At 62.9% G+C, this 27,583-nt stretch overlaps 2 protein-coding genes across 3 annotated transcripts; one reads left to right on the top strand and one right to left on the bottom strand.

The window, feature by feature from the left end:
* IRF5 (interferon regulatory factor 5) lies at positions 1–4,281 on the top strand. Of its 2 annotated transcripts, XM_027720378.2 has the most exons (9): positions 1–94; positions 1,027–1,200; positions 1,538–1,724; positions 2,082–2,134; positions 2,228–2,258; positions 2,336–2,608; positions 2,726–3,115; positions 3,250–3,368; positions 3,448–4,281. In XM_027720378.2, exons 2-9 carry the CDS (start codon positions 1,030–1,032, stop codon positions 3,679–3,681), a joined length of 1,458 nt encoding a protein of 485 aa, XP_027576179.1. In that variant the 5' UTR covers positions 1–94; positions 1,027–1,029; the 3' UTR covers positions 3,682–4,281. The 2 variants fall into 2 exon arrangements, with proteins under 2 accessions (XP_027576179.1, XP_039247150.1); XM_039391216.1 differs by lacking the exon at positions 2,336–2,608.
* On the bottom strand, positions 4,133–27,583 carry TNPO3 (transportin 3). Its single transcript, XM_027720377.2, has 23 exons — positions 27,419–27,583; positions 22,925–23,125; positions 22,229–22,302; positions 21,340–21,496; positions 19,724–19,867; positions 17,847–18,022; positions 16,653–16,791; positions 15,449–15,595; positions 14,206–14,313; positions 13,768–13,859; positions 12,792–12,931; positions 12,377–12,568; positions 10,840–10,931; positions 9,549–9,625; positions 9,254–9,314; positions 8,698–8,838; positions 7,718–7,834; positions 7,171–7,265; positions 6,906–7,062; positions 6,096–6,263; positions 5,701–5,813; positions 4,890–4,979; positions 4,133–4,799 (listed from the first exon to the last, which is right to left on the bottom strand). The coding sequence occupies exons 1-22, from the start codon at positions 27,542–27,544 to the stop codon at positions 4,919–4,921; spliced, it is 2,778 nt and encodes a 925-aa protein (XP_027576178.2). The 5' UTR covers positions 27,545–27,583; the 3' UTR covers positions 4,133–4,799; positions 4,890–4,918.

Here is a 27,583-nt window from a genome sequence, read left to right as displayed (position 1 = left end):
CCGGGGCGGTCCCAGCCGGTCTCGCCCCACACCCACGCCCGGCCCCGCGTACGGAAGCTCCGGGCGGCGGCCCCGGGACCGGCCCCGAGCGCAGGTGAGACCCGGGGGGCGTCCGCCGGGGGGTCCCCGTGGGGAGGGGGCCGTGGGGTGGGTCCCCGTGGGTGGGGCGATACTGGGGGGTCCGGGAGCAGTCCCGGGGACACGCGGGGACAGCGGCCCGTCCCTGAGCGGGGGCGGCAGCCCCGGGGCACCCCCGGGACCCGTCGCGCCCGGTGCTGGTCCGTGCGACACTGGCGCGGGCGCTGCCCCGTGGGGGGGACACGCGGGGGCACCGGGATCGGGTGGGGGGTCACAGGGGGATCTCCCCTCGCGCGGCTGCTGGAGGGACCCCACAGGGACTACGGTCATGTCCCTGTCCCCGTGTAACCCCCGCGTCCCCCCGGTCTCTGTGTCCCCTGTCCCCCCTCATCCCATAAATGCCAGCCTCATGTCCTCCCTATCCCCCAGTGCCCCGTGTCAGCCCCGTGTCCCTCCTCCCGTCTCCATATCCCTCGTCTCCCGTGTCCCCTCTCCCCCGTGAGTTCCCCACGTCCCTCCCTGGCCTCCTGTCCCCTGCCCCCTGTGTCCTCACTGTGTCCTCGCTGTGTCCTCACTATGTCCCCCTTTGTCCTCACTGTGTCCCCCCATGTCGCTAAATGTGTTCCCCATCTCTCGTGTCCCCCGTCCCCCCGTGTCCCCCGTCCCCAGTGTCCTCCCCCTGTCCCCGTGTCCCCCATGTCCCCCGTCCCTCGTGTCCCCTCCCCTTCTCGGCTTCACTTTTCTTTCCCCGAAGCCGCCACAGGGGCGCAGGTGACGCCCCCCAACCCCTGCCGGGGGGCCACAACCTCGGGGGGGCCTCACCCCCCCCTCCCGGCCCTGAAACAGGAACTGGGGCCCCGCACGGCCCCTCTGGGGAGGCTCCGGTTCCCCTTTCGGGGCCGGGAGTGGCAGCGGGGCTGTGTCACGAGGTGCCCGTGGTGTCCCCAGACCATGGACCCCCCCCGGCGCGTTCGCCTCAAGCCCTGGCTGGTGGCCCAGGTGAGCAGCCGCCGCTTCCCGGGGCTGCGCTGGCTCGACCCCGAGCAGCGGCGCTTCGTCATCCCCTGGGGACACGCCACCAGGAACCCCCCGGGGCCGCAGGACCACGACACCATCTTCAAGGTGACACCGGGGGACACGGGGTGGGGGTGGTCGGGGTGACGATGGGGACACGGGATGGGTGACAATGGGGACGTGGGAGGGGGACAATGGGGACATAGAATGGGTGACAGTGGGGGTATGGGATGGAAGTGACAGGGTGATGGGGTGACAATGGGGACGTGGGATGGGGGCGGTGAGGGGGACACAGGATGGGGGTGACAAGGACGGTGGGACACGGGATGGGGGTGTGACAGCGGGATAGGGTGCCAAGGGGGACCTGGGATCTGGGACGATGGGCTGGCAGGGGCACGCCGGGTGGGAGTGCCCTGTGCCAGGTGCTGACCCCGCCATCCCCCAGGCGTGGGCGCAGGAGACGGGCCGGTTCCGGGCCGGGGACCCCCCGGACCCGCCCCGCTGGAAGGCCACCCTGCGCTGTGCCCTCAACAAGAGCCGCGAGTTCCGGCTGCTCCTGGACGGGCCCCGCGCGTCCCCGGCCCAGCCCTTCCGCGTGTACGAGCTCTGCGAGGGGCCCCCCGGGGGCGCAGGTACTGCTGGGGGGGCTCCGGGAGGGGCCTGGGCACCCACAAGGACCTGGCACCCCGCAAGGCTCCAGCACCCCACAAACCCCCTCTGAGACCCCGTGAGGTCCCAGAACCCGACAGGGACCTGACATCCCACACAGACCCAGCGCCTCGCAAGCCCCCCCACCCCGTAAGGACGCAGTAGTGCCTCCAGAGACTTGCCCCCCACCAGGGACCCATCACCCTGTGGAGTGTCAGCACCCCACGAGTCCCCAGCACCCCTCAATACCCCCCCAGCACCCCCCAACTGCCCTGCACCTCCCAACTGCCCTGCACCTCCCAACTGCCCTGCACCTCCCAACTGCCCCTCTCTCCATGCAGATGGGGGGGACGAGGATGACTATGGCTGCAGTGGGGAGGAAGACGTCAGCCAGGTACCGGGGGGGGGGTGAGGCTTGGAGGAACCCCCCAGCTGGGGACTCCTGGGGGGGCCGGGGAGTCCCTGTAACACCCGCTGTCCCCCACAGCTGCAGAAGATGACAGCCCTGAGCATCGATGGTGAGTGGGGGGGGTCAGGTGGCTGGGGGGTGTCAGGGGTGTTGGGGTGCACCCTCTGACCCCCCTCTCTGCCCCAGACACCCAGCACGGGGGGGACCTGCTGCCCCCCTACCCCTGGCCCAAGGAGGAGCCCCCCCACTTCGCCAGCTGCTGTCCCTCAGGGGGGCCCTTTGTGCCACCCCCCCCCGCCCTGCTCCAGGGGGAGCCGGGGGGCACCCACGGGGCCCCTGAGCTGCCCCCCCACACCCTCGCCGAGACGGGGCCCCCCCTGGGCCCCCCGCCCGCCTGCCCGGTGGCACCGACACAGCACCTGATGCCAGACCTGCTCGTCAGCCCCCACATGCTGCCACGTGAGGAGGGGCCGGGGGCTCTGGGGGGCTGGAGGGGGTGGCCGTGGGTGGGGGGTGGCTGGCTGGGGGTGTCCCTGGGGTGCTCCCTGGCCCCCCCTGACCCCACTGCCCCCGCAGTGACTGACCTGGAGCTGAAGTTCCAGTACCGGGGCCGCCAGGTCTGTGCCCTCACGGTGAGCAACCCCCACGGCTGCCGGCTGTTCCACAGCAGCCTGGAGCCCACGCGGGAGCAGGAGGAGCTCTTCGGGCCGCTGACGCTGGAACAGGTGCCCTTCCCTGCTCCCGATGCCATTCCCAACGAGAAGCAGCGCTTCTACACCCACCAGCTGCTGGATGTGCTGGACCGTGGGCTCATCCTGGAGCTCCAGGGCCAGGACCTCTTCGCCCTCCGGCTCTGCCAGTGCAAGGTCTTCTGGACGGGGCCCTGTGCCAGCCCCCAGCCCGGCCCCAACCCCATCCAGAGGGAGACGAGGACCAAGCTCTTCAGCCTCGAGGGCTTCCTAAATGGTCAGAAGGGAAGGGGGAGTGGCCCCGTGTCCTTTGAGGGCAAAGGATGGGATGGAGGGGTCAGCTGGGGTGGTGGAGGGACAGGCAGGCGTGAGGCCCCGTCCTGCCCCTCACCTCGGGCTTGGGCCCCTCAGGGCTCATCCAGTTCCAGAAGGGGCAGACCCCCACCCCGCCCCCCTTCGAGATCTTCCTGTGCTTTGGGGAGGAGTGGCCGGACCAGAAGCCCAAGGAGAAGAAGCTGATCACGGTGCAGGTGAGGGGCTGGGCCCCCCTGCTGTCCCCGGGGGGACACGGGGGTGTCCCTGCACTGGTGACACCGGGGGCTCCCGCAGGTGGTGCCGGTGGCGGCCCGGCTGCTGCTGGAGATGTTCTCCGGGGAGTTGTCCTGGTCGGCCGACAGCATCCCGCTGCAGATCTCCCACCCCGACCTCAAGGACAGGATGGTGGAGCAGTTCAAGGAGCTGCACCAGCTCTGGCAGAGCCACCAGCGGCTCCCACCGGCACAGCCCCCGCCCGGCCCCTCCGCCGCGCCCTGGGCGCTGCCGCCCGGCCCCCTGCCCCACTGAGGGGGCACGGGGACACCCCGGCACTGCCAGCCAGGCTGACCAGTACCCTGCGGCCGGCCAGGCTGGGGGAGCCAGGCCACCCATCCCTGTCCCCTCAGGGTGGTGGAATCAGGGCCACCCATCCCCGTCCTTATCCCTGTCCCCCCAGAGCTGCCGGTGACCAGCACCCACGGGTGCTCTGAGGGGCCAGGGCTGTGACCACCCGCCCTGGCTGGAGCAGAGCAGCCGGACCCTTGTCCCTGGCCCCCCCTAGGATGTGACACAGCAGGGGGGGGGGCTGCCCCCTCCCTCCTCCCTTCCAGGGTTTTGGGGGAAAACAGCAAGAAAACGGGCGGGCTGGGGCCACGTTGGATTGGACCCCCCCAGAGCTGGGGTCACAAAGCAGCCCCAGCCCTGAGAGAAGCAGCAGAGGGGCCTCGGCAGGGTGTTAATTTATCTGTTCAGTTTTTTGTCGTTTTTTATTGTTCTCGAGATGGCTACACACCCCCGGAGGGAACCGCATGCGCCCGCCCGCCCTCGAGCCGCTGCCTCCAACCCCAAAATCAAACCAAAGAAAACCCAAAAAAAGGGAAAAAAAAAAAAAAGAAAAAACCCAAACAAGAAAACAAACTAAAAAAAAGCAGAACAAAATAAAATATAAATCTCTATTTGCAGAGTCCGTCCTGCCCGCGTCGTCTCCAGGAGTCGGCACCAGGCAGGGCCCGGTGGGCTCAGGGGGCAGCGCCCCAGGGCCCCCCCGACTGACCCCCATCTTCCTAAAAGAATTTGTATTGTTTGTTTTTTGTTTATTGGTTTTTTTGTCTTTTCTTTTTCCTTTTCTCTTTTTTTTGTCTCCATTTCACAGAAAGTTTTTCTAGCTTCTCGTTTTGCTGCTGGGCGAATCCGTGTGGATCCGTCTGACCCCGGTGCCTGGAGGATCTGGAGTTGGGTGTTGGGGGTTTTCCCCTGTGGGCTGTTTCTCTGGCGGTGCCGAGATCCGGACACGGATCCACCGGGCAGGCGGGACCCCCGGGCCGTCCTCCCGCGGCCCCGGACGCGCTGGAGCGGGCGAGAGCCCTCGGCTGATTGTGGGACACATTCTTGGGTTGCTCTTTCCTGTCTTCTCCTTAAAGACATTCCTGGCAGGGGGAAGGGAGGGTCAGCCCTTCGCCCCGCTGTGCCGGGGGGTGACAGGGGGGTGACAGAGCCCGCAGGCAGCAGGGCCTTACCTGGGAGACAGGAGCGTGCGCAGCCGGAGCTATCGGAACAGGCGGGTGAAGTCCCTCAGGGCCCAGCACACTTGTTTACATTCCTCAGCACTGCCAGACAGGGGCTGACATCAGCGGGTGGCACAGGGGGTGACACTAAGGGGATGTTTGGGATGTGGGGAAGGTGTCCTGCCGGGGATGGGAGCTGGGAGCTCGGCTCCGAGATGTTGGGAGAGACGAAGGGACAATTGCTGGGACAGAACAGGCTCAGCAGCCCCCGGAGGGGACCCCTGTGCCACCAGGGCGGTGGCTGGGAGGAAGGAACCAGCTCCCCCGGGCACTCGGCCTCCGGGATTTGTCCAGGACCGAGACAGAGCCGGGCAGAGGGAGTCGATGTTCCCACACTGCCCAGAGGCTCCAGGCGGATCCGGCTCTGGCCCCGGGAATGGACAGGCCCGGGCAGGGCCCGGCAGTCGGAGCCGGTGACTCACGGGGACGAGGAGGTGGCTCGGGAAGGGCCGCGGCTCCACGGGGATCAGGCAGGCAGAAAAACCCGTCCGGCCGCAGCAGAGGGGACACGGGCCCTCCACGGACACGGGCCCTCCATGGACACGGGCCCTCCACGGCTCCCACCGGGCCACGGGAGCAGGGATGGCACAGCAGAGGGGACACGGGCCCTCCACGGCTCCCGCCGGGCCACGGGAGCAGGGATGGCACAGCCCAGCAGGAGGGACTCCACGGGCAGGGCTGGGGGCTCTGGGGCTGCTGGAAGCCATTCCCTGGGAAGCAGCAGGCTCCAGGCTGTCCCAGCTGGAGACCCGGCCCCGCTCACCTGGTGACTTGCTTGTGGAAGTCGGTGAGCTGTTTGTGTGTCACTTGGATGGCTCCGCCCGTGGTTTCCTTTGGCAACCCCTTCAGTGAGTTCTCCAGCCAGCGGCAGAACGTCTGGGCAGGGACACGGAGGAACTCGGGATGAGGAACCAAACGTGGCTCCTGTCCTGCCTCCAGAGAGCTCTGGGGTCCCATGTGGCCACAGGGGCAGCTCAGGGCTGCAGCCCGACCCTTTTGGGGGCTCATCCCACCCCTCTGGAGTCCAGCCCGACCCTTTTGGATCCCAGCCTGTCCCTTTGGGGGCCCAGCCCAGCCCTTTGGGGGTCCATCCCATCCCCCGGGGGTCCATCCCACCCCTCTGGGGCCCATCCCCTCCCAGGGGGGCCGTGCCCTCACCGGGCGGTCGATCTGCATGATCTCCCAGAGCACCTCGGCGACGTCGGGCAGGGTGTAGGGCGGGAGGCAGAAGCAGCACGTGTGCAGGAGCTGGTTCACGAGCTGCTGCCCCAGCTGGGTCATCACCTGGTTGATGAGCTCCTTCCGCACTTCGAAGTCTTCCTCGTGCTGTGGGAGGAAGGAGGAGGGGCTGAGCAGGGCCTGGGGACAGGGACAGGCTCCTTGCCCTGGAGGTGACTCCCAGAGCTTCTCCAGCAGCAGAGCAGCTGGGAGGACATGGGACAAGGACGATGGGGCTGCGGGCCTTGGAGTAACCAGGTCTGGTGGGAGGTGTCCCTGCCCATGGCAGGGGGGGTGGAATGAGATGGGCTTTAAGGTCCCTTCCCACCCAAACTACTCTGTCATTCCACGATGACAACCCCATGGAGGAAGTGCCCCCTGAGCAGTGTCCCCATGGAGGAAGTGCCCCCTGAGCAGTGTCCCCATGGAGGAAGTGCCCCCCGAGCAGTGTCCCCATGGAGGAAGTGCCCCCCAAGCAATGTCCCCATGGAGGAAGTGCCCCCCGAGCAGTGTCCCCATGGAGGAAGTGCCCCCCGAGCAGTGTCCCCATGGAGGAAGTGGAAGTGCCCCAAGCAATGTCCCCATGGAGGAAGTGCCCCCCGAGCAGTGTCCCCATGGAGGAAGTGCCCCCCGAGCAGTGTCCCCATGGAGGAAGTGCCCCTCAAGCAATGTCCCCATGGAGGAAGTGCCCCCCGAGCAGTGTCCCCATGGAGGAAGTGGCCCCGAGGGAGGTCCCCGCGGGTCACCCACGTCATTGGCCACGCCGGTGTGGATGAGATCCCGCAGGAATTTCATGACGCTGCAGTTGGCGTCCCGGTGGTCCAGGGTGGTGGCAGCGATGGCCCACTGCAGGATGGGGATCATCACCTGGCTGCGCAGGAGGGTGACGGGGCTGCGCTGGATAAACCTGCCCGTGAGCACAGACACACGTCAGGGGCAGCTCCTGCCCCTCCCCAGCCCCTCGGGGACCCTCCCCGGGCCGGGGGGCCGGCTGGGCCGGGGGCAGCGGGGGTACCTGGCTGCCAGGCGGAACAGGTCATCCACAGTGTCCGGGTGGTTCTGGAGGCCGTTGGGCTGCTCAAGGAGCTGGAAGGTGGGGATGCAGAGAGCCTGGGAGGGACAGGGATCCATCAGCAACTACCTGGGATCACTCCTCCAACTCCCCTTCCTTGCACGGGCTGGGGCTGCCCCATCCCTGGGAGTGTCCAAGGCCAGGTTGGACGGGGCTTGGAGCAACCTGGGCTAGTGGAAGGTGTCCCTGCCCATGGCAGGGGGTGGCACTGGGTGGGCTTTAAGGTCCCCTCCCAGCCAAACGAGTGTGAGGTTCTACAGATTAGACATTAGAGAAAATTCCTTCCCAGAAAGGGCTGTCCAGCCCTGGCACAGCTGCCCAGGGCAGGGGTGGAGTCCCATCCCTGGAGGGATTTCAAAGCTGTGTGGATGTGGCACTTGGGGACATGGGTCAGTGGTGGCCTTGGCAGTGCTGGGGGAGGATTGGACTCGGTGGGCTCAGAAGCCTTTTCCAGCCTCTGTGATTCCATGACTTGGCCGGGTGGGCCCACCTGCAGCATGTCGAGCAGGCCCTGCCTGCAGCCCTCCTCCATGCCGTACTCATCCACCAGGATGCTGCCCAGGTAGAGGAAACAGGAGTGCTGGTGTTCCCGGTACACGTTCACCATCTGGGGACACAGGAGCCCTGGCACAGTCACCCCCTGATCCACCCCTTGATCCCACATTCCCCCGAGCCCAGCCTGAGCTGGTGTCCCAGCCTGTCCCAGCCTGTCCCAGAGCGGGCAGGGACATCCCAAAGGACATCCCAAGGGGCTGGCTCAGGTCTAGCCTCACACCTGGGGGCATCTCCGTGCTGCAGCTCCCAGAGCCAGCACAGGAGCAGGAACCTGGAACACCCAGCACCGGCATTCCCGGATTCCGCCATCAGGCTCAGTTACCTCTCCAAGGAGCAGGTTTCACACACCCCTCCCAAATCACAGACACACCCATGGGGCTCCCACAACCATCCTCTGGCTCTTCCCTGCATTCCAAAGCCTCCCTGCTCCTCAAGGGTTCATGCTGGAATTCCTGAGACTGCTGGGATTTATTACAGCACCTCCCAGAGCCATCACCACCCCTGGGACACGTCTGCAGGCCACACGACCTGCGTGACCCCCTGGGTTCCCCACAGCCCCCCACTGTCAGCACTGTCCCCATCCCCCATGTCAGCAGTGTCCCCGGTGCCCCCCATATCAGCAGTGTCCCCGTCCCCCATGTCAGCAGTGTCCCTGTCCCCCATGTCAGCAGTGCCCTGTGTCCCCCCTGGTGCCAGCAGTGTCCCCGGTGCCCCCCCGTCAGCAGTGCCCCGTGTCCCCCCTGGTGCCAGCAGTGTCCCCATCCCCCCTGTCAGCAGTGCCCCGTGTCCCCCATGTGCCAGCAGTGCCCCCATCCCCCCTGTCAGCAGTGCCCCCATCCCCCATGTCAGCAGTGCCCCCATCCCCCCTGTCAGCAGTGCCCCCATCCCCCCTGTCAGCAGTGCCCCCGTGGGTACCTGTGTGACGAGGGGCTGCAGCAGGGCTGCCGAGCCCTTGCCGACGCAGCGCACGGCGAAGCGCAGGCAGCGGCAGCAGCGCTCCACGATCCGGTTGTCAGCACTGTGCTTGTTCAGGGTCTCCGACAGCACCGGCCAGATCTGGGCCCGGACAGGCGGGAAGGGTCACACCTGATCCCGGGACACACCCCCCAACCCCCTCCTGATCCCCAGAACACCCAAATCCCAGCGCGGGCAGGAGGCTGTGGGAGAACGGGAGCTTTCCGGGGAGCCTGGAGAGGTTTATCTGCTCTGGTGCAGCACAAACAGGATATGGGCAGGGAAATGGGAGACCTGAGACCCAGGGCCCCTTCCAGGGAGTCGAAGACCCAAATTTCCCCCCACGCTCCCCAGACCCTGATTCCAGGAGGGATGGGACAACACTCCCCAGCTCCTCTCCCCTGGGCAGAGGCACCATCGGACACGTGGATCTGCCAACACCCAGGGACAGTGACCCTGTATGACACACCCAGAACCCCCCAAGCCCCCTCCCCAAATCCCAGCTGCTCCCACGCACCTCCTGAATGACTTTTTGGCACGGGTGGACCTGGCCGTTCTCGACAATGGGGTTGGTGTGTCTGTGGGAACAGCCAAGGATTAAAGGGGGGTTGGGATTAAAGCTGAGGAAACAGGTTGGAGCTGCAGGAAGGGGACCAGGAACAGGCTCGGGGGGCTCGAGAGCTGGAACTTGGGGAAGCAGCAGCTTCCAGCCCATCTCCCATGGGCTGGGGAGAAGGAGCTGGCACAGATTCAGGGTCAGGGCTCTGGGGAGCAGCTTTGCCCCAGTTGTGCCCCAGCTCCTCCTTCCTCACCTGAAGATGACGGCGAGTCGATCCAGGGGCACTGTAGGGTCTGAGGAGAGGCCATTGCTTGGCTCCTGAGAGAGCAGCTGGAAATCAAGGGAAAAGGATGGGATTTCAGGACCACAGGCAGCCCTGCTCCCAGGGAGCACAGCTGGCCCAGCAGCCCCGGTCCTGGCCACACACAGAGGGTGCCCTGACAGCTCAGAGGCTTCTCCCTGGGTCCCCTCCAGAGCCCATCCCCAGGGGTCTCAGAGGAGCAGGGTGGGAGGAGGAAGAGCCAGCCAAGGGGTGAGGGTAGCAGGAGGAGCTCCCCAGAACCACAGGCACATCCCCTTCCCGAGGCTTCTCTCTCTCCTCCTGCCATCCTGAGATTTCTGCTCTGTTCTCCTGGGTCTGCATGGAAAGGTCACTCAGGTCAATGGAGTTCTGGGATAGAACATGACCTTTTTGGGGCCCTGTGTCCCACATGGAAGTTGATTTCCATCCTGGAGAGATGGGTGGAAGCTGCCCACGACAGTGGGGTCAGGATGGCTCCTGGCACAGAAATTGATTTCCAGGGATCATTGTCTTTCCATGGAACACAGCACACACCACCAGCTTAGTGCTTCCCAACCAGGGGGGGCTTAGGGATGGGCTTGGTCCTGGACTCATCCTGTGTGAGGGCTGGGCTCTGCTCCCAGGGAACAAAGCACAGGGTGAGAGGAAAGGGCCTCAAGCTGTGCCAGGGCAGGGTCAGGTTGCATATTGGGAAAACTCCTTCAGGGAAAGGGCTGTCCAGCCCTGGCACAGCTGCCCAGAGATGGAGTCCCCATCCCTGGGGGGATTTCAAAGCCGTGTGGATGTGGCACCTGGGGACATGGTGCAGGCCTTGGGGAAACACTGGACTTGACAGGCTCTAGGGGCTTTTCCAACCCAAACAATTTCGTGCCTCCAGGATACACCTCTGGCTCTGAGGACACAGTTGCTGTGGCAGGGTCGGGGCCTGGGCAGCCGCTGTCCCCTCCCAGCCGCTGTCCCCACTGTCCCTGCTGTCCCCTCCCAGCTGCCATCCCCACTGTCCCCTCCCAGCCGCTGTCCCCACTGTCCCTGCTGTCCCCTCCGATGCCATCCCCACTGTCCCCTCCCAGCCGCTGTCCCCACTGTCCCTGCTGTCCCCTCCCAGCCACTGTCCCCACTGTCCCCTCCCAGCTGCCATCCTCACTGTCCCCACTGTCCCTGCTGTCCCCTCCCAGCCCCTGTCCCCACTGTGCCTGCTGTCCCCTCCCAGCTGCCATCCCCCCTGTGCCCCGTCTGGACGCACCTTCTTGAGTGCCAGCACCTGCACGGCGCAGAGCTCGCTCAGACACTCCGCGATCTTCTCCAGGGGCAGCCGGGCCAGCACCAGCGCCGTCCCTGCAAGGACAGGGGGCTCAGGAGCAAGGACACAGCATGGGGAGCGGGGGTGATGACATTCCCAAGCGTAACAGCTCCGAGAGAGGGCAGGGGCCGGGAGAGTTTCCCCGCGGTTCAACCAGCAGGACGGGAAGCGATGCCAACATGAGGGACATGGACAGGCAGACGGACACCACGAGCACAGCTGGGCCCCCTGGAATGTCCCCAGTGTCCCTGTGCCTGCCCAGCACCACCACGAGGTCCCGGGAAACACCAGTGGAGGTGTTTCAGGGCTCCCAGCCATGGAACACGAGGAACACTGAGCCATGGGCACTCTCCCATGGGCAGCCGTGGCACAGCCTGGCTCTGGCATTCCCGGGGCTGCTGCGGTGCCAACGGCGCTGGGGGAACATCTCCCTGGCTCGGGAATTCCTGGCGTGGTTCTAAGGGAGGGGCAGCGAGCCCTTTGGGAAGGAGAGGAGGAGCTCCGCTGGTGCCGCTGCATCCAGACAGGACTGCACACAAGTGGAACAGGGGGAGTTGTGTCTCCAGGGGCAGCACAGCCCCGGGAAGGCTCCCTGGCACACGCTCCAGAGCTGCTCTGGGTTAACGGCTCCAGTGGCACGTGAATCCATTGGGAATCTTTAAGGCACATCCCCAAAACCAGCCGTGGCTGAAGAGGTACACAGTGTCCAGTGCTCAGTGAGATGCCAACGCTCCAAGTGCAAACTGGAGTTAAAACCTCCATTCTTGGGCCCCAATTCTCTAAAATCACCAACACCCCTGATTCTCCACCCTCTGTGTCCAGCAGCTGATTCCCTGTGTGTGGATGAAGCACTGCCCCACTGTCAGCCTGGCTGGGAGCATTTCCCATGTGTTCTTCCCACATGTCCAGCCCAGAGATGCTCCATGGGATGGGAACAGTTACCAATCCCAAAGGATTTATTTCTGTCTCCTGCCCCAAGGGAGCTGCTGAGGAGACTCTGAACGTGGAATGTGGCTCAGGGCACACTGGGACAAACCCTGTGAGGACAGGGTTCAGCACTCTGGCAAGCAATCCCCATGGATACCCCAGCAGTTCCCCATGGACACCCCAGCACAGCTCCACGGACATCCCAACAGTCCCCCATGGACACCTCAGCAGTTCCCCATGGATACCTCAGCAGAGCCCATGGATACCCTGGCAGTTCCCTGTGCACACTCAAGCAGATCCCATGGATACCTCAGCAGTTCCCATGGACACTGCAGCAGTTCCCCATGAATACCCCTGCAGATCCCACAAATATCCCAGCATGGATTCCTGGCAGTTCCCCACAGATACCCTGGCAGTTCCTCATGGACACCCCAGCAGATCCCAATGGACACCCCAAAAGATCCCCACGGACACCCCAGCAGATCCCACGGATACCCCCCCGACCCCGCAGATCCCCCCCGATCCCGGGGATCCCCGTCCCTGCCGTACCCACCCTTGAGCAGCCCCACGGCGGCCTCGGGGGACAGCGCGAAGGAGTCGAGGGCGCGGGCGATCTCCAGGAGGCCGGAGAAGTGCTGGGCCATGTGGTCCCGGCACACGGAGCAGATGTTGTGGATGGCCTTGGCAGCAGCTGACGCCAGGCGCCGGTCACAGAGCCCCTTCATCAGGTACCCGAGCACGGGATCTGCGGGGACAGGGGGCCAGGGGGGCGGGCACAGAACCCTTTTATCAGGTACCCGAGCACGGGATGTGCAGAGACACGGGTACCCAATGGGTACAGGGGGCCAGGGGGGCGGGCACAGAGCCCTTTTATCAGGTACCCCAGCACAGGATGTGCAGAGACACAGGTACCCGATGGGTACACGGGGTCAGGGGGCGGCGGGCACGGCGGGTGTGAGGGCACTCACCCAGGAACTGCGGGTTCCTGTCCACCACCTCGCTCATCTCGCCCACCAGCTCGATGCTGGTGTAGCGCACGGCCGTGTGCACCGACTCGGGCAGCCGCACCACCCCCTCCAGCACCTCCACCAGCGTCGGGTTGTTCTCCCTGCGGGAAAGGCGCCGGATGAGCCCCCGGAGCCGCCACGGCTGTGACGTGGGCTGGGAGGGGCTGCTGGAGCCGGGATCCGGGCACACACGGCACAGGGAACACTGAACTCCTCCAGAAGAGCTGGGCACGAGGACAAGGGGCATTAATCCCGTGGGAACTGCCTGTTCCAGTGTGGGAGGGGGTGACGGGGCCATCCCAGACTGGAGCCTTGTGGGACACGCTGGTGGGAGCAGAGTCCCCAGGGCTCCAAGGCAGCGCTCCCGGGAACAAGGAATGGGAGAGAATGAGCCTTCACACAGATAAGGGGAGCTGGTGATGTGTAGGGACAGAGGTGACTCCCCCAGCTCCCAGGGAAGGGAGGAATGGCAATCCCAGGGCCCAGGGAAGGGAAGGACAGCATTCCCAGCCTACCAGGGAAGGAAGGAACAGCATTTCCAGCCCAGTGAAGGCCAGCCAGGCTGTCACACTGCTGGCAGTGCCCAGGACTGCTGCACTCATTGCCCCGGGTGTCACCTGTCCAACGCTTCCAATAACAGGGGAGGAAAAACACTTCCAGTGATTTAACCTTCCATAAGGATATCTAGGAAAAGTCTACCCAGAAGTGGAAGGATCTGCATGTGCAAGGATCCACAATGAATGGTTTGGGTTGGGAAGGACCTTAGAGCCCATCCAGTCTCACGTCCTGCTATGGGCAGGGACACCTTCCACTAGTCCGGGTTGCTCCAAGCCCCGTCCAACCCAGCCTGGGACAATCCCAGGAATGGGAATGTCCTTGGGATATCTGTGAGGCAGCCCCAGTCCCCTCCAGGCCCGGGTGGGCTGTCAGCACTCACTGGTCGACGCTCTTGGCTATGGAGGCCATGATGAAGAGCACGGCTTCCGTCACCTCCCAGGGCGGGTTCCCGTCCTTCAGGGTGGCGTAGAGCTGTGGGGAGGAGCAGTCACCTGGGAGGCCACCGACCCGGGGGAGTCCGGCCACCAACCCCACCCTGCAAGGTGGCCTCACTCCACAGCCCCCCCACCCACCCACCAAGCCCCCTGGTCCTCAACCCCCTCACCCTCCAAACCCAAAATCCTCAGCCCCCTCCTACCCCCTCCTGCTGCTCCCACACCTCCCGCTTTCCCACACCCGCTCTCCCTGACAAGTTTCCCCCCCACACTTCCCTGTGCACGAGGAGATGTGTGTGACCTCCTCCCAGCCCAAGGGCCACCAGGGCTCGGTGACCTCCCGTGGGACGTGCCCGCACCTCACGACGCTCCCTCAAACCCACCTGAGCAAAACACTCCACGGAGCCCACCAGGAAGATCAGGTCTTTCACCAGGTCCGAGACGCGCATCCGGAACTCCCCAAAGTCGTCCGTCTCCTCCGGGACACCCTCCTGAGGGAGAGGAGGGAGAGCACAAGGGTGGGGGCAGCTCAGGGGAATTCAGACTCCCACTCAGCCACAGCCAGTTTTAAGGAGCTCCATCATTCCTGCCCTCCTGTCCCAGACCAGCCTGCTGGAGGGATTGGAGAGCTGTGCCCAAGGAAAACGTGACCAGCCTGAGCATATGCTGTGTATTCCTGCTCTGAGAGGCACAGGAAGGGATGGGAAGCAAGGGAATGAGAGCTGAGGAGGAGAGAGAAGGAGGATAAAGCATCCCACACTCCACAGAGGAAGATGACAGCACTGTGTCTGGCCAGCCATGCAAGCTCTATCCTAACAAAACTGTCCTGAGCAGGGACAAGGTGGCCAAGCAAGAACTGACTGACAGAGAGGTTTAATGCAGCACACATAACCCCTCTCACTCCTCCCTGGAATTGCTGCAAGCACAGGACACTGCCCTGCAGAGCTCCAGGGCTCCAGAGGGCCCCTGGCATGCAGCAGTACAGCCAGACACATCCCACTGTCCTGGCTGTTCCAGAGGGGACACACACATCCCAGGGACACATCCCACTGTCCTGGCTGTTCCAGAGGGACACACACATCCCAGGGACACATCCCACTGCCCCGGCTGTTCCAGAGGGACACACACATCCCAGGGACACATCCCACTGTCCTGGCTGTTCCAGAGGGACACACACATCCCAGGGACACATCCCATCCCAGGGACACATCCCACTGTCCTGGCTGTTCCAGAGGGACACACACATCCCAGGGACACATCCCACTGTCCTGGCTGTTCCAGAGGGACACACACATCCCAGGGACACATCCCACTGCCCCGGCTGTTCCAGAGGGACACACACATCCCAGGGACACATCCCACTGTCCTGGCTGTTCCAGAGGGACACACACATCCCAGGGACACATCCCACTGTCCTGCTTTCCGAGGGACACACACATCCCAGGGACCATCCTGTCCTGGCTGTTCCAGAGGGACACACACATCCCAGGGACACATCCCACCGCCCCGGCTGTTCCAGAGGGACACACACATCCCAGGGACACATCCCCTGCCCCGGCTGTTCCAGAGGGACACACACATCCCAGGGACACATCCCCTGCCCCGGCTGTTCCAGAGGGACCGTACGTGGTCGGAGTCGAGCTGGCAGTGCCGGGCCAGCGCGTGGAGCAGGCGCTGGATGTAGGCTTTGAAGATGCTGTGGATGACGGCATCGTCTGTCTTGTACAGGTGCTCCCCCAGTCGGTACCAGAAATTAAAGGAAATTTCTACCACCTGTTTGGAAAGAGAAATCCAGCCTTTTGTTACCAGCAGCACATTTTTTCCCCACTCTGCCGGGGCTCCCAAGGGAGGAACCCTCCCTGGGGGCTGGCAGTGATGGTGCCACAGATCTCCATCGGTGCTGCTGCATCACACGATGGTGACAAGGGGACCAGCTCCCCCAGATCCACCCATTTCTCTGCCTGTCACTCAATAAAGGGTTTGGAACCCCCAGGTCACACGGAACATCTGCCCCAGCCCTCGGAAGCCAAAGCCTCTCCTGTGACCCGGGACCGCCCTGGAGCAGGGCCCACGGCTCCGGGAGCAGCTCGAGCTGGAAGCGGACGCTGCTCCACAGCCCCTTTGTTGTGGGTTCTTTTATTTACTGTGTGGTTATTGCACAAAAACCACAAGTGCAGACTTGGTCAGGAGCAGCTGCAGAGCTCCATGGCCCCCTCAGCACCACTGGCACAGGATGAGGTTGTAGCCGAGGAAAACTGAGCTTAACAGAACGGGAAGGGAGGAAAAGGGTCCGAGGGACTGCAGTGAGCACTTGGGGCCTGCTGGGGCACAGCTCTGCACCTTCCACGGCAAATGAGCCACGCACTGAACACAGGCAGGGATCAGCTACAGGGAGTGAACTAACAGTTTGGGAAGAATAAAAGGATAAAGAATTAAATAAAGGATAAAAAGAGACCAAGCCTTAACAACATGGTCTGTACCTAAGGCAGGGTGGGAGCTTTGATGCTGATGAACCAACATTTCAGTCGCTCACAAGGCGAAGTTCCCAGAAGCCACAAATCCCCAGCAAGCTTGACTTTAACACGTGGAAAAGCACTAACAGGGTTTTCAGGGCTGTGCTGGCAGTCCCAGACACCCAGGGTGCTGGGAAGGGGAAGCTAAGCCAGAGCCCTGCCCATGAGCACAGAGCGGGAGTTCCGGAGCCACAGCTCACAGGAACCAAACCATGACCATGTGGCGACAGAAGAGCGAGATCTCCCCCTTTGACCCGGCTCTGGAGGGTGGGATTTGGGATGAGGTGAGCAGAGGGACGTGGCTGCACCCCGCTCACCTCATACTGCGGGTGCCCCGCGCAGATGAGCAGCAGCTCCAGCGTCCGCAGGTCGCCCAGGCCCTGCCCCGGGGTGCACACGATCTTATCCAGGAAGGTCTCGCACAGCTCGGTGAACACACGGCAGTAATTGAGCACCCTGGGGAGGGAGAGCACAGGGCTGGGGTCAGATCACCCTCAGGGGCTGGATCACCCCAGGGCCTGGATCACTGGCAGGGGTCAAATCACCTCCAGGGCCTGGATCACCCCAGGGCCTGGATCACTGGCAGGGGTCAGATGACCCTTAGGGCCTGGATCAACCTCAGGGGCCAGATGACCCTTAGGGCCTGGATTGTCCTCAGGGACCGGATCACCCTCAGGGGTCAAATCACCTCCAGGGCCTGGATCACCCCAGGGCCTGGATCACTAGCAAGGGCCAGATCACCCTCAGGGGCCAGACCACCCTCAGGGGTTAGATTACCTCCAGGGCCTGGATCACCCTCAGGGGTCAGATCACCCCCAGGGCCTGGATCACCCCCAGGGGCTGGATCACCCCCAGGGGCCAATACTCCAGCGCAGGGCAGGGCTGGGCTGGAACGCGCCCGGAGCCTTGGCCAGAGTGAGAAACCCCAACTTCTGCTTCATCAGCAGCTGGAAACACTGAATCAGGGGAAGTTGGTGCAAACACGGGGCTCCAATAAGCAAATTTGCTGCAATGTTGATCTCATACTTCTCCAAAGGCCCAGTGCCACTGGTGTCAGGGCTGAGGGTGTCACTGTGACACAGCTGAGTCCTGCCCAGCCCTCAGAGGGGCCACGGGGCAGAACACAGAGGCATAAACCTATTTCCAACAACAAACCCAGGATGTCCCCGTGTGGAACAGCTGCCAGGCATAAACTCAGTCTGGGGGCTGAAGTTCCTGAAGATGAAATCCCTTTGCTCCAGGCTGAGCCCCCCCAGCTCCCTCAGCCGCTCCTGCTGCTCCAGACCCTTCCCAGCTCTGCTCCCTTCCCTGCACACGCTCCAGCCCCTCAATGTCTCTCCTGTCGGGAGGTGCCCAGAACTGCCCCCAGCATTCAGGGTGTGACCCCTCCAGTGCAGGGACAGGCCCTGGCCCAGCCCCACCGCTGCTGGTGCTCCTGGCACTGGTCTCTGGTTTGGGGCTGACACAGCCCCAGCCGGGTCAGTGCTGCCCTGCCCGTCCCTGTCCCTCACTTGTCCAGGTCCTCCCGGGCCACAGCCATGTGATAGGCACTCTCGAGGGTGAGGACGCCCTGGAAGAGCTGCAGGGCCAATGGCAGGTTGGTCTCCACGTTCTCGATGGCGTAGAGGGCTGAGCACACACAGTCTGACGCTGCCTCATGCAGGTTGGACGAGGTCTTGTCCTGTTGCTGCAAGACACAGGAGCCCAGTGATTATCAAGGAATCATGGAATATCCTGAGCTGGAAGGGACCCACAGGGATCATTGATCCAACCCCTGGCCCTGCCCAGGACACCCCAACAATCCCACCTTGGCCCTCAGAGCGTTGTCCAAACCCTCCTGGAGCTCTGGCAGCCTTGGGGCCGTGCCCACTGCCCTGGGGAGCCTGGGCAGTGCCAACCACCCTCTGGGGGAAGAACCTTTCCCTGAGATCCACCCTGAGCCTGCCCTGGCACAGCTCCAGCCCTTCCCTGGGTGCTGTCCTGGTCACCAGAGCAGAGATCAGAGCTGTCCTTCACCTGCCCCAATTATAACACGAAATCAGACAGCAACAAAACCCTCAGGTTTTTGTTCTTGTTCCTCAAATGCTTGGATCTGACCTTGGAGGTCTGTTCCAACCCAAAGGATTCTATGGAAACATTTGGCAGAAGTCCTGCACAGCCACAGCCCCCACAGCTGACCCCCACCAGCCCCGCAAGCTGCTTCCCTGGCCACTCCAGGTCAAACTGACCCTTTCCAAGAGACCCCAGCGACTTCCCTGGCAAACACAGGAGTGAAAACGCCAGCTGGAATCCAGGGCGGCTCCAGAGCAAGGAAACCACCATGCTGTTCACCACCTGGCTGGGCACAGAGCCACCACTCCCATTCAGAGGGATGGGAACTGGGGAGCCCTCGGTGGGCACAGAGACACCGCTTGTCACAAGCACGTGTGGAATATTGAGCAGGGATGGTCTGGGGGTCACTGAATTTTGGGAGGGGTGACTGTGTGAGGGGGATTTACAGGCACTTTCCCAGCTCCCTGGAGCCCCAGCCAGTTGGGGAGGAGACAGGACATGCTGAGAAGGAGGAAGGAGAAAACAGGGAGGAAACAAAGGAGCAGAGACTCTTTTGAATGAGAAGTCCCTGGACTGGGGAAACAATTCCTGGTGCCACTGGAGGTGGGAGGGGAGGAAGGAAAAATGCCTGATTTAAAGTGTTGTTAACACACTAAACAAGCTGCTGAGCCCCACAGCCTGTCCTGGGGGTGGCTCCAAGCAGGATCCTGCATGGATACTGTCTATTCCTTGGGAGTCCTCATTGTCACTGATTGAATCATGCAAATGAGGGATCCTGTGGGAGAGGAGGAGGATGGACTGTCTGTCCATCCCTGGCTGCAGCAGAAACCTCAGTTCCTCCATGGCTCCATTCCCTGCCTGCCCTGGCCCAGGGCACGGATTCTCCACACCTCCAGCTCTTCATACTCAGCTGGACAAAACACCCACACCCAAACACCTCTGAGAGGTGATTTTCCATGGAGAAAGTGTCAGAAAAGGAATATTGTTTTACTGACAACCTGGAAGGAAAACAACACAACCCCAACCCTCCCGATTTGAGCATCAAACGGACACAGTTTGCTCCCCAACAGACACTTCTGATGCCCAAACCCAGTGGTACCCAAACACGAGGGTGGCAAACCCCACGTGCCACTTGGTGGGCAGGGACACCTCCCAGCCTGCGCCTTCCAGCCTGCACTGCCCAGCAGAGAGGGACCACCCGCTCCACAGGGCTGGTCCCGGCCCAGAGGGAGTCAGAGGGCCCCTACCTGACACAGGAGGGGAGAACCCCCCCAGTCCCGCTGGGATCCCCCAGTGGCCCCACCTGGTACATCCCCAGTTCCCAGGAAACACTCACCAGCACCTCGAAGAGGAGGGACAGCAACTTGCTGTTGGCCATGAAGGTGCTGTCCAGGACACCAAGGTTGAACCAGCTCCCCAGGCACCGGAAGATTTTGATGAGCATCTTCTCCTCGTTTCCTGCCTTCTCCACACACGTCACCTGTGGGGGCAGGAGAACCCTTCAGGATCCCACTGCAGCGGGTGATCCACAGCAAAAAACCAGCAACATCCTCCAGAGGCCACAGGAGAACATTCCCAAGCAGGCTGCTCTCAACATCCCCCTCTCCAGCAGCCCTGGATTGTCGAGAGGGAGGGACAGAGCCAAGACCCTCTGTCAGCTCCAGCTGCTGTCACAGGAGCAGAAGGAGCAGTTGGAGTGTTCTCCTCATTCCCAGCCCATCGGGTTCCTGCAGGATCCCCTCTCAGACCACCTCACAGCCATCAGGGATATTCACACGTGACAAGCCCCAATTTAATCCTTCTCCCCACAAACCACCTGCAGAGAGAAGCTGGTGCTGAGGGCCAGACCTGCCCTGAGGGACATCCTGAGGCCTGAGCCGGGATGTGGGATGGCAGCAGCTCATTCCCAGCGCTGGCCAACACCTCTGCTGAGCCACAGCACCACCAGCAGCCCTGCCCAAAATCCACACCAAGGGAAGCAGCCCCAGCCTTGCCAGGCACAGGGAAAAGAGGAAGAGGTGGACAGCCAGGGCCTGGAGAAGGATCCCAGATCCCCTGCATTGGCCCAGGAATCCTGCATGAGAGCTTCCAGAGATCCATTCTCCCCACTTGATGCCTCAATTCTGAAGGTGAAATGCTGGACCTCATCACAGCCCCTGGAACACTGTTTTAACCCCCCCATTTCGTAACTGAAAAAAAGGGATTTTGACATTTAAATCCCACACAGAAAATGTCAATTTGGCTCTTCAGGCAGGTGGCAGAAATGCCTGTGCTGGGACTGAGAGGGAAAGCTCGGGAAAGCTCGGGAAAGCTCCAGGGGGGTCAGGGGGAGCAGGAACAGGAAGTGTCTGGCCCTCAGCAATCCTAGGGAGAGGTGACAGTGCCTGTGCCAGCAGTGTGACAGCCAGGATATCCCAGGGGTCCCAGGAAAAGCTGGAGATGGCTGTGGGGACAACATAGAGTGGGGACTTGAGGAAGGTGAAAGGAGTTTCAGACTGAGTGAGGACTTGCTCAGACAACTTATCCCGGGAACAGGTGGAGCCAGGCTGCCCCAGCGCCTGTGGTGGCACTGGCAGGGATCTCCACTGGGATAAATACGGAATGGGGGAAGAGAATCTTCTCAAGCAACACCTGAGCTGCTGCTGAGCAGAGGACACAGCTCAGCTCTGTGTCCTGAAACACAGGACAAGAGGAAACAGCCTCAAGCTGTGCCAGGGGAGATTTAGGTAGGATACTGGGAAAAATTCCTTCCTGGAAAGGGCTGTCCAGCCCTGGTACAGCTGCCCAGGGCAGGGGTGGATTTCACAGGGATTTCAAAGCTGTGTGGACGTGGCACTTGGGGACACGGGTGACCCCCATGACACGGTGACACGGTGGGGAAGGGTTGGACTCGATGGCCCCAACCCAGACAATTCCCTGATTCCCTGGCCGTGGCTGTGCTGTGCAGCTCACCAGCAGGGACACCACGGTGCTGGAGTAGTAGGCCAGGTCCTCGATGATCTCGGTGCGGCGGTTGGCCCCGATGCGCAGGGAGCGGCTGTGAACCTCCTCCGGCAGCACCGTCAGGATCTCCAGCAGGAACGGCAGCGACGTCACGTCACTGCTGTACCTGCGGGGCGGGAGGGGCACGGGGGGACACCTCAGCTCCGGGGAGCAGCAGAGTGAGAGCCAGGGGGACATCCCGGCCCACGGAGAGAGCTGGGGCTGGCTGGGCTTTAAGGTCCCTCCCACCCAAACCATCCCACGACTCCGTGACTCCAGAGACTCAGCCCTGGCCACGGGGCACAGCCCCGCCCAGAGGAGTCTCCGGGATGGCTCAGCCCAAGGATTTCCAACAGAGAAGCGACAAAGGTTTCCCAGCCCACGAGCCCAAGTGCCACCACCCGGACAACTCCCATCTCCCCCTGCTGCCCACGGACAGGGAGCCCCCTCCGTGGACAGGGAGCCCCCTCCGTGGACAGGGAGCCCCCTCCGTGGACAGGGAGCCCCCTCCGTGTCAGTGCCACCGTGCAGCAGCGTGTGGCACCCGTGGGGACACCTGGGGACACCCCACAGCGACCGGCTCCAGCCCGGCTGCTCCAGCCCACCACACTAAAGCCAGGGCCTGAGGGATCATCCCTAACAAAGCAGGGCTGAGGGAAAGCGCTGAGTCCCGGGGCTGGGAGCAGGGAAGCGTGAACAGAGCTGCTCCACAGCCACAGGCAGCCCCTCCTGCCACCACCCTGGGCACGGATATCAGGGATCCAGGGAGGGAACTTCCTTCTCCTGGACCACACGGGACCACCCGCCCGCCATGTGCCCATGGAGCAATTCTGAGTTCAGAGACAGAACAGGCACTCACTTCTCCACCAGTGTCTGCACACAGCCCTTCCACGAAGCCATCTGCAGGGCGAGGTCGGCGATGGCCAGAGCCAGCTGGGAGTGGGGAAAACATGGATCAGTGTGGGCACGGCTGGCATGTGCCAGGAGAAAGGGCCTGCAGGGCTGGCAGGGAACTCTGGAATCCATCACAACATCCCTGTGGGCAGGGAACTCCGGAATCCACCTCTACCATCCCTGTGGGCAGGGAACTCCAGGATCCATCCCCACCATCTCTGCCTGTGCTCAAACCCTGTGGTGACACCCGCCACCCTGAGGGGTGACATTCCCTCCTGGAGTACTCAGGAGTCAGACAGGCACCCTGGTCTCAGCCTGGAGGTGCCAGATCCCCCTGTGCCCCAGGAATGTAAGGATAATGGGAAGGAAGGGAGTGAAGAGTGCAGAGAAATCCCCCTGGACACCCAGGGTGCTGTTGGGTTGGGTCTTCATGGCAGAGCACGGAGAAAAGCCCAGGAAGAGCTGCTGCTCCTTCCCAAACAGCAAACGAAGATTCAGTAGGGGATGTGACTAAAGGAACCAAGAGATGAAGGAGGGAGAACAATCCCCTGGCAGGCTGGGAGCAGGGACCAGCCATCCCTGTCTCCAGCAGAGCGGCCCTGGAGCGAGCGCTGGGAGCAGGACACGGAGGGAGCAGCTCCCTCCCCCTGCCAGCACCCACCTGGGTGACAATGACCGGGGACAGGTCCTTCAAGTTCTGGATGTGGGACAGCAAGGAGTCCCGGAGCGAGGCGTGGGAATCCGTGGGGAGTTCGTAGAAGGAAGTTTGGATCTTCATCTTCATGGTCTGCGCCGCGAAGTAGCAGGACTCCACATCCTGGTGGATCTGCAGCAGCTGGTCCGAGATCTCCCAGGCATGGACCTGTGGGAAAAGCAGGGCCTGGTCAGAGAGCAGGGCTGGAACAGCACCGAGGGCTCAGTGGGGTCAGGGGGCTGCAGACACAGCCCAGACCCCCATGGAAACACAGCCCTGTCCTGCTGCAGCGAGTCCAGAGGAGCCCATCCAGGAGATGCTTCCAGGGCTGGAGCCCCTCTGCCCTGGAGCCAGGCTGGGAGAGCTGGGAAAGCTCAGAGAAGGCTCCAGGGAGAGCTGAGAGCCTCTCCTAGTGCCTAAAGGGGCTCCAGGAGAGCTGGAGAGGAACTGGGGACAAGGCCTGGAGGGACAGGACACAGGGAATGGCTTCCCAGTGCCAGAGGACAGGGATAGATGGGATATTGGGAAGGAATTGCTGGCTGGGAGGGTGGGCAGGCCCTGGCCCAGGTTGCCCAGAGAAGCTGTGGCTGCCCCTGGATCCCTGGAAGTGTCCAAGGCCGGGTTGGACAGGGCTTGGAGCAACCTGGGCTGGTGGGAGGTGTCCCTGCCCATGGCAGGGGTGGGACTGGGTGGGCTTTAAGGTCCCTTCCAACCAACCCATTCCATGATTCCCCCACACCACGCTGCCACCCCCAGCACTGTTATCACTGGGAAAATCACTTTATGGGATTCCAGAAGAGGCCTCCTGAGAGGAAATGAGGGCAGCGGGTCACAGGGCTGGAGGAGGGGGATACTCCTCCTTTTTTGCCCTTAGGGAAGGTAAAGCCAGTTCCAACCACAGTCATGGATGGACAAACACCACACCCCGAAAGGAGGAGCTCCCCAAACACTGCTCTTGGGTTCAGCGTGGCTAAAAATCCCAAATCCAGCTGATGTGGAAACCTGGGAACAGAACTTCAGCCAAGTCCATGAGCTTCACAGCCCTCATCTCTGAGAGCCTCTCAGGACTTCCCTGAGCTCGACCAGTGGGAATGAAAGCTCTGCATCCCTAAGACCCATTTCCAGTCCTCATTCCAGCCCCTAACAAAGGTGATTCCATCACATCCCTTGGGCCGTTGTTCCAACAGCCCTTTGTTCCAAACTCCCACCTCTCCAGCCTGGCTTCCAGCTGCATTCCAGCCTGGGAATGACAAAAACCCCCTTTGCAAACACCTGCCCTGGCAGGACAGGGTGCCCAGAGCCAGCGGGGACGGGCTCCACCCCCCCAACGCTCCAGACCCAGGCCCTTCCTTCCCAGCTGCCTCCACGACACGTGCTGTTCCATGCTCAGGAACTCCAACATCTCCAGCTATTCCTGCCACAGCACTCACCTGTAACAACCTCTACAGGGAGTGAGAAAAACCCAGAGGCACTGCTGATGGAAACACCCCCTCTGGATTTATTTATCCTCACCAGGAAACTCCCAAGCTCGGGATAAACAGAAAGTTAAGAAGCTCAACACCTACAACAGCCACAATCCAGGCCCTCCCGTGAAACCCTTTCTCTGCTCCGGGAACAGGCAGATGATTCCCAGCTTGGATGGAACGGCAGCAGTGACTGCCACAGGACCCAAATCCTCCCAAACCAGCCCCAGAGCTCAGGGATAATCCCTGGGGAGCCACCGACTCAGCACAGCCAGCACAGTTATTCATGGGCCCTGGTCACCAACGACCACAGGAAGCTGTTTCCATCTGCAGCACAGCCAGGAATTCCACAGAGCTCTGGAGAGCTGAGCGCCCTCAGGCAGCTCCAACCAGGCTGAGCTGGGATGATATCCAGGGAAATGCTGCCCTGAGGGAAGGTTCAGCAGGAACAGGTGTATGGGGCAGCAGCACAGGCAGGGAAGAGCCTGAAGGATGTCAGCAGATCAGTAAATGCCCAGCCCTCCGAGGCTGGAGCCCCTCTGCCATGGAGATGGGATGGGGCTCCCTTGGGAAGGGGAGGCTCCAGGGAGGCCTTGGAGCCCTTCCAGTGCCTCAGGGGGCTTCCTAACCACGGGCTGTGCCCCAGGAGACTCCCAGTGTCCCTCCTTGGCCCAGGGCCCCGGACACAAACCCCCCAGACCGAGGCCAGCAGCCTCATCCTTGGGCATTGGGTGACCAGCACCCTTGGGACCCGGGAATTTGTCATTTCCACTGGTGTCCTGGCAGCCCAAATCCCACATTTCGGGTCACACCAAACCCCCAGGGCCCAGCTCACAGCCACGGATCCACACAGCACGTTCTCCCAAGGCTCCAGACACCAGGGATGCAGGGAACCCCCAGCCATGAGGCTCAGAGAGCTGGGACAGGGCCAATCCCACGTGGAATATGGTTCCTCTGCACGAGGGAAACCCCAGCTAGGCTGGAACCCTCCTCCATGGGGCTCCCAGCACACGGCTGGCTGAGGGATCCTCAAATCCTTGGATTTAGGTCAACGTGCACCTCCAGCCCAGCTCTCCAGTGCTGTGCAAGCTCACGCTGCTCCACCACTGCAGGCCCCACTTCCCGGGAGTAACCAGCAGCAAAGGCAAGGAATGAGGCTGCCAGGGGGGCTGATGGACAAACCTGAACCCCCCGTCCTGCCAGGGACCTCAGGGACACCCCAAACCCAAACCTGAGCCCTCCTGTCCTGCCAGGGACCTCAGGGACACCCCAAACCCAAACCTGAGCCCTCCTGTCCTGCCAGGGACCTCAGGGACACCCCAAACCCAAACCTGAGCCCTCCTGTCCTGCCAGGGACCTCAGGGACACCCCAAACCCAAACTTGGGCCTGGGACACTTGGAAAATGATTGTGGTTCATCCTTAGACCCAGCAAATAAACCTGGGACATGGTGAGGCTACATAAGCACAATATAAAGGGAAAAGCAGGAACGTTGCTACCCTGGAGCTGAGCTAAGTTGTTGTTGTTATTATTATTATTATTATTATTATTTAAAAACCCAACCTGGATGACACAGGGGAGAGCCCAGAGAAACCAGAGCAGAGGAAAACCAAGCCCAGGACTTTTCTTGGCAGAGATCCTGGCCCTGGGGGGGTTGGGGGCACTCAGGAATATAAATCAGTCCCCAAAAATCCAAACTCCCCTTGGCAGGGAACCGCCCATCCTGAGGACACCCTTTATCCAACAGAAATCCTGGGGGTCTTCCCCAGCCAACCCCCAGCCCCGCTGTGTGAGCCTTGGGGGGCCCTGGGACAGGGACCATCCCTGAAATACAAATCTCCCTCTCCAGCTGCCCCAGGATCCCTCTCTGGGCACAGCCCAAAACCCTCCCTGGGCACTTCCCAAAGGCCAAAGCCCCTTCCCAGGAAAAAACGAGGGGAGCAGCTGCCTGAGCCCCCCAAGCCCAGCTGTGGGCGTTCCCCTGGGAACTCCAGTGGGAACTGGGATGTGGCTGTGGCACTGAAGGGCATTCAGGGAAAAAAGGGGGGGGAAAAACATGAGTTCGTGGGAGCAAACGGTCTCAGGACTGGCTGGGGGTGGGAAGGGGCCGGAGCTGAGCCCACTCCAGAGGGAGCTGGGCAGGAACTGGGACACCCGGAACAGGGAGGGGGCAGGACACGGCCCCTTCCCAGCCCCGGCTCCCGGGAAGGGTTTGGGAGGCACAGGGAGGAGGATGAGGAGCCCGGGGAGACAGGGAGGGACCCCGGCTCTGGGGAGGGGGGGAACAAAGCAGCTCCAGCGGGACAAGGAGAGGCCACGAAAGACAATCCGACCCCCCCGAACCGGGGGAAGCAGCCGCGCATCCGTCCCTGAGGGCTCTGGGCACGAGGCCTCGGCCCCGCTGCCCTCCCTCTCCTCGGTTCCCTCCCCTCGGCCGGCGGGAGGAGCCGGGGGGAGCCCGCATCTTCCCCGACACCTCCCGGAGCCGCTCCCTCCTCCCCAGCCGCCAGCAGGGCTGTGCCAACCGTGCCAGCCCGTCGTTCCTGGTGTTAATCACGGAGCCATGGAATGGATTGGGTGGGAAGGGACCTCAAAGCCCATCCAGTGCCACCCCTGCCATGGGCAGGGACACCTCCCACCAGCCCAGGTTGCTCCAAGCCCCGTCCAACCTGGCCTTGGACACTTCCAGGGATCCAGGGGCAGCCACAGCTTCTCTGGGCAACCTGGGCCAGGGCCTGCCCACCCTCCCAGCCAGCAATTCCTTCCCAGTATCCCATCTGACCCTGCCCTCTGGCACTGGGAAGCCATTCCCTGTGTCCCGTCCCTCCAGGCCCCTGTCCCCGGTCCCTCCCCCCGCGTTCCCGGGGCCGGGGCGGGCACAGCACGGCGGGAGCGGCAGCGCCGGGGCCGGGGCTCCCCGGGGCTCCCCGGGGCCGCCGCTCCCGCCCCGCCCCGGATGGGGCCCGAGGCCTCGGCGCGGCCCCCGCGGCGGCTCTCACCGAGCGCTGCAGCTCCCCGAGCCAGCAGCTGGCGCGCTCCTTGCCGCTGGGGTCGGGGTCGTGGTAGAGCGCCTGCACGGCCTGGCGGACGAGCTGCAGGCTGGGCTGGCCCTCCCCGCGCTCCATGGCCGGTCCCTCAGCGCCGCCCGCCCGCCGCCATGGCCG

The sequence above is a fragment of the Pipra filicauda genome, unplaced genomic scaffold (genome assembly GCF_003945595.2).
Source record: "Pipra filicauda isolate LSUMZ 115617 unplaced genomic scaffold, ASM394559v2 scaffold912_size67000_pilon, whole genome shotgun sequence".
In the NCBI taxonomy this organism is placed as follows: Eukaryota; Metazoa; Chordata; class Aves; order Passeriformes; family Pipridae; genus Pipra; species Pipra filicauda.
Note: the sequence above shows the minus strand (reverse complement) of the source record. Positions and strands in the feature narration are given on the sequence as shown.

What these genes read in the sequence shown, in the direction of transcription:
- IRF5 (XM_027720378.2), top strand. Translation starts at nt 1,030, where the DNA reads ATGGACCCCCCCCGGCGCGTTCGCCTCAAGCCCTGGCTGGTGGCCCAG. An exon ending in GACAGCCCTGAGCATCGATG is followed by an intron (nt 2,259 to 2,335) that starts GTGAGTGGGGGG and finishes TCTCTGCCCCAG; the next exon opens with ACACCCAGCACGGGGGGGAC. An exon ending in CAGCCCCCACATGCTGCCAC is followed by an intron (nt 2,609 to 2,725) that starts GTGAGGAGGGGC and finishes CTGCCCCCGCAG; the next exon opens with TGACTGACCTGGAGCTGAAG.
- TNPO3 (XM_027720377.2), bottom strand. Translation starts at nt 27,544, where the DNA reads ATGGAGCGCGGGGAGGGCCAGCCCAGCCTGCAGCTCGTCCGCCAGGCC. An exon ending in CGACTCGCCGTCATCTTCAG is followed by an intron (nt 9,315 to 9,548) that starts GTGAGGAAGGAG and finishes CTGTTCCCACAG; the next exon opens with ACACACCAACCCCATTGTCG. An exon ending in TCATGCAGATCGACCGCCCG is followed by an intron (nt 5,814 to 6,095) that starts GTGAGGGCACGG and finishes GTCCCTGCCCAG; the next exon opens with ACGTTCTGCCGCTGGCTGGA.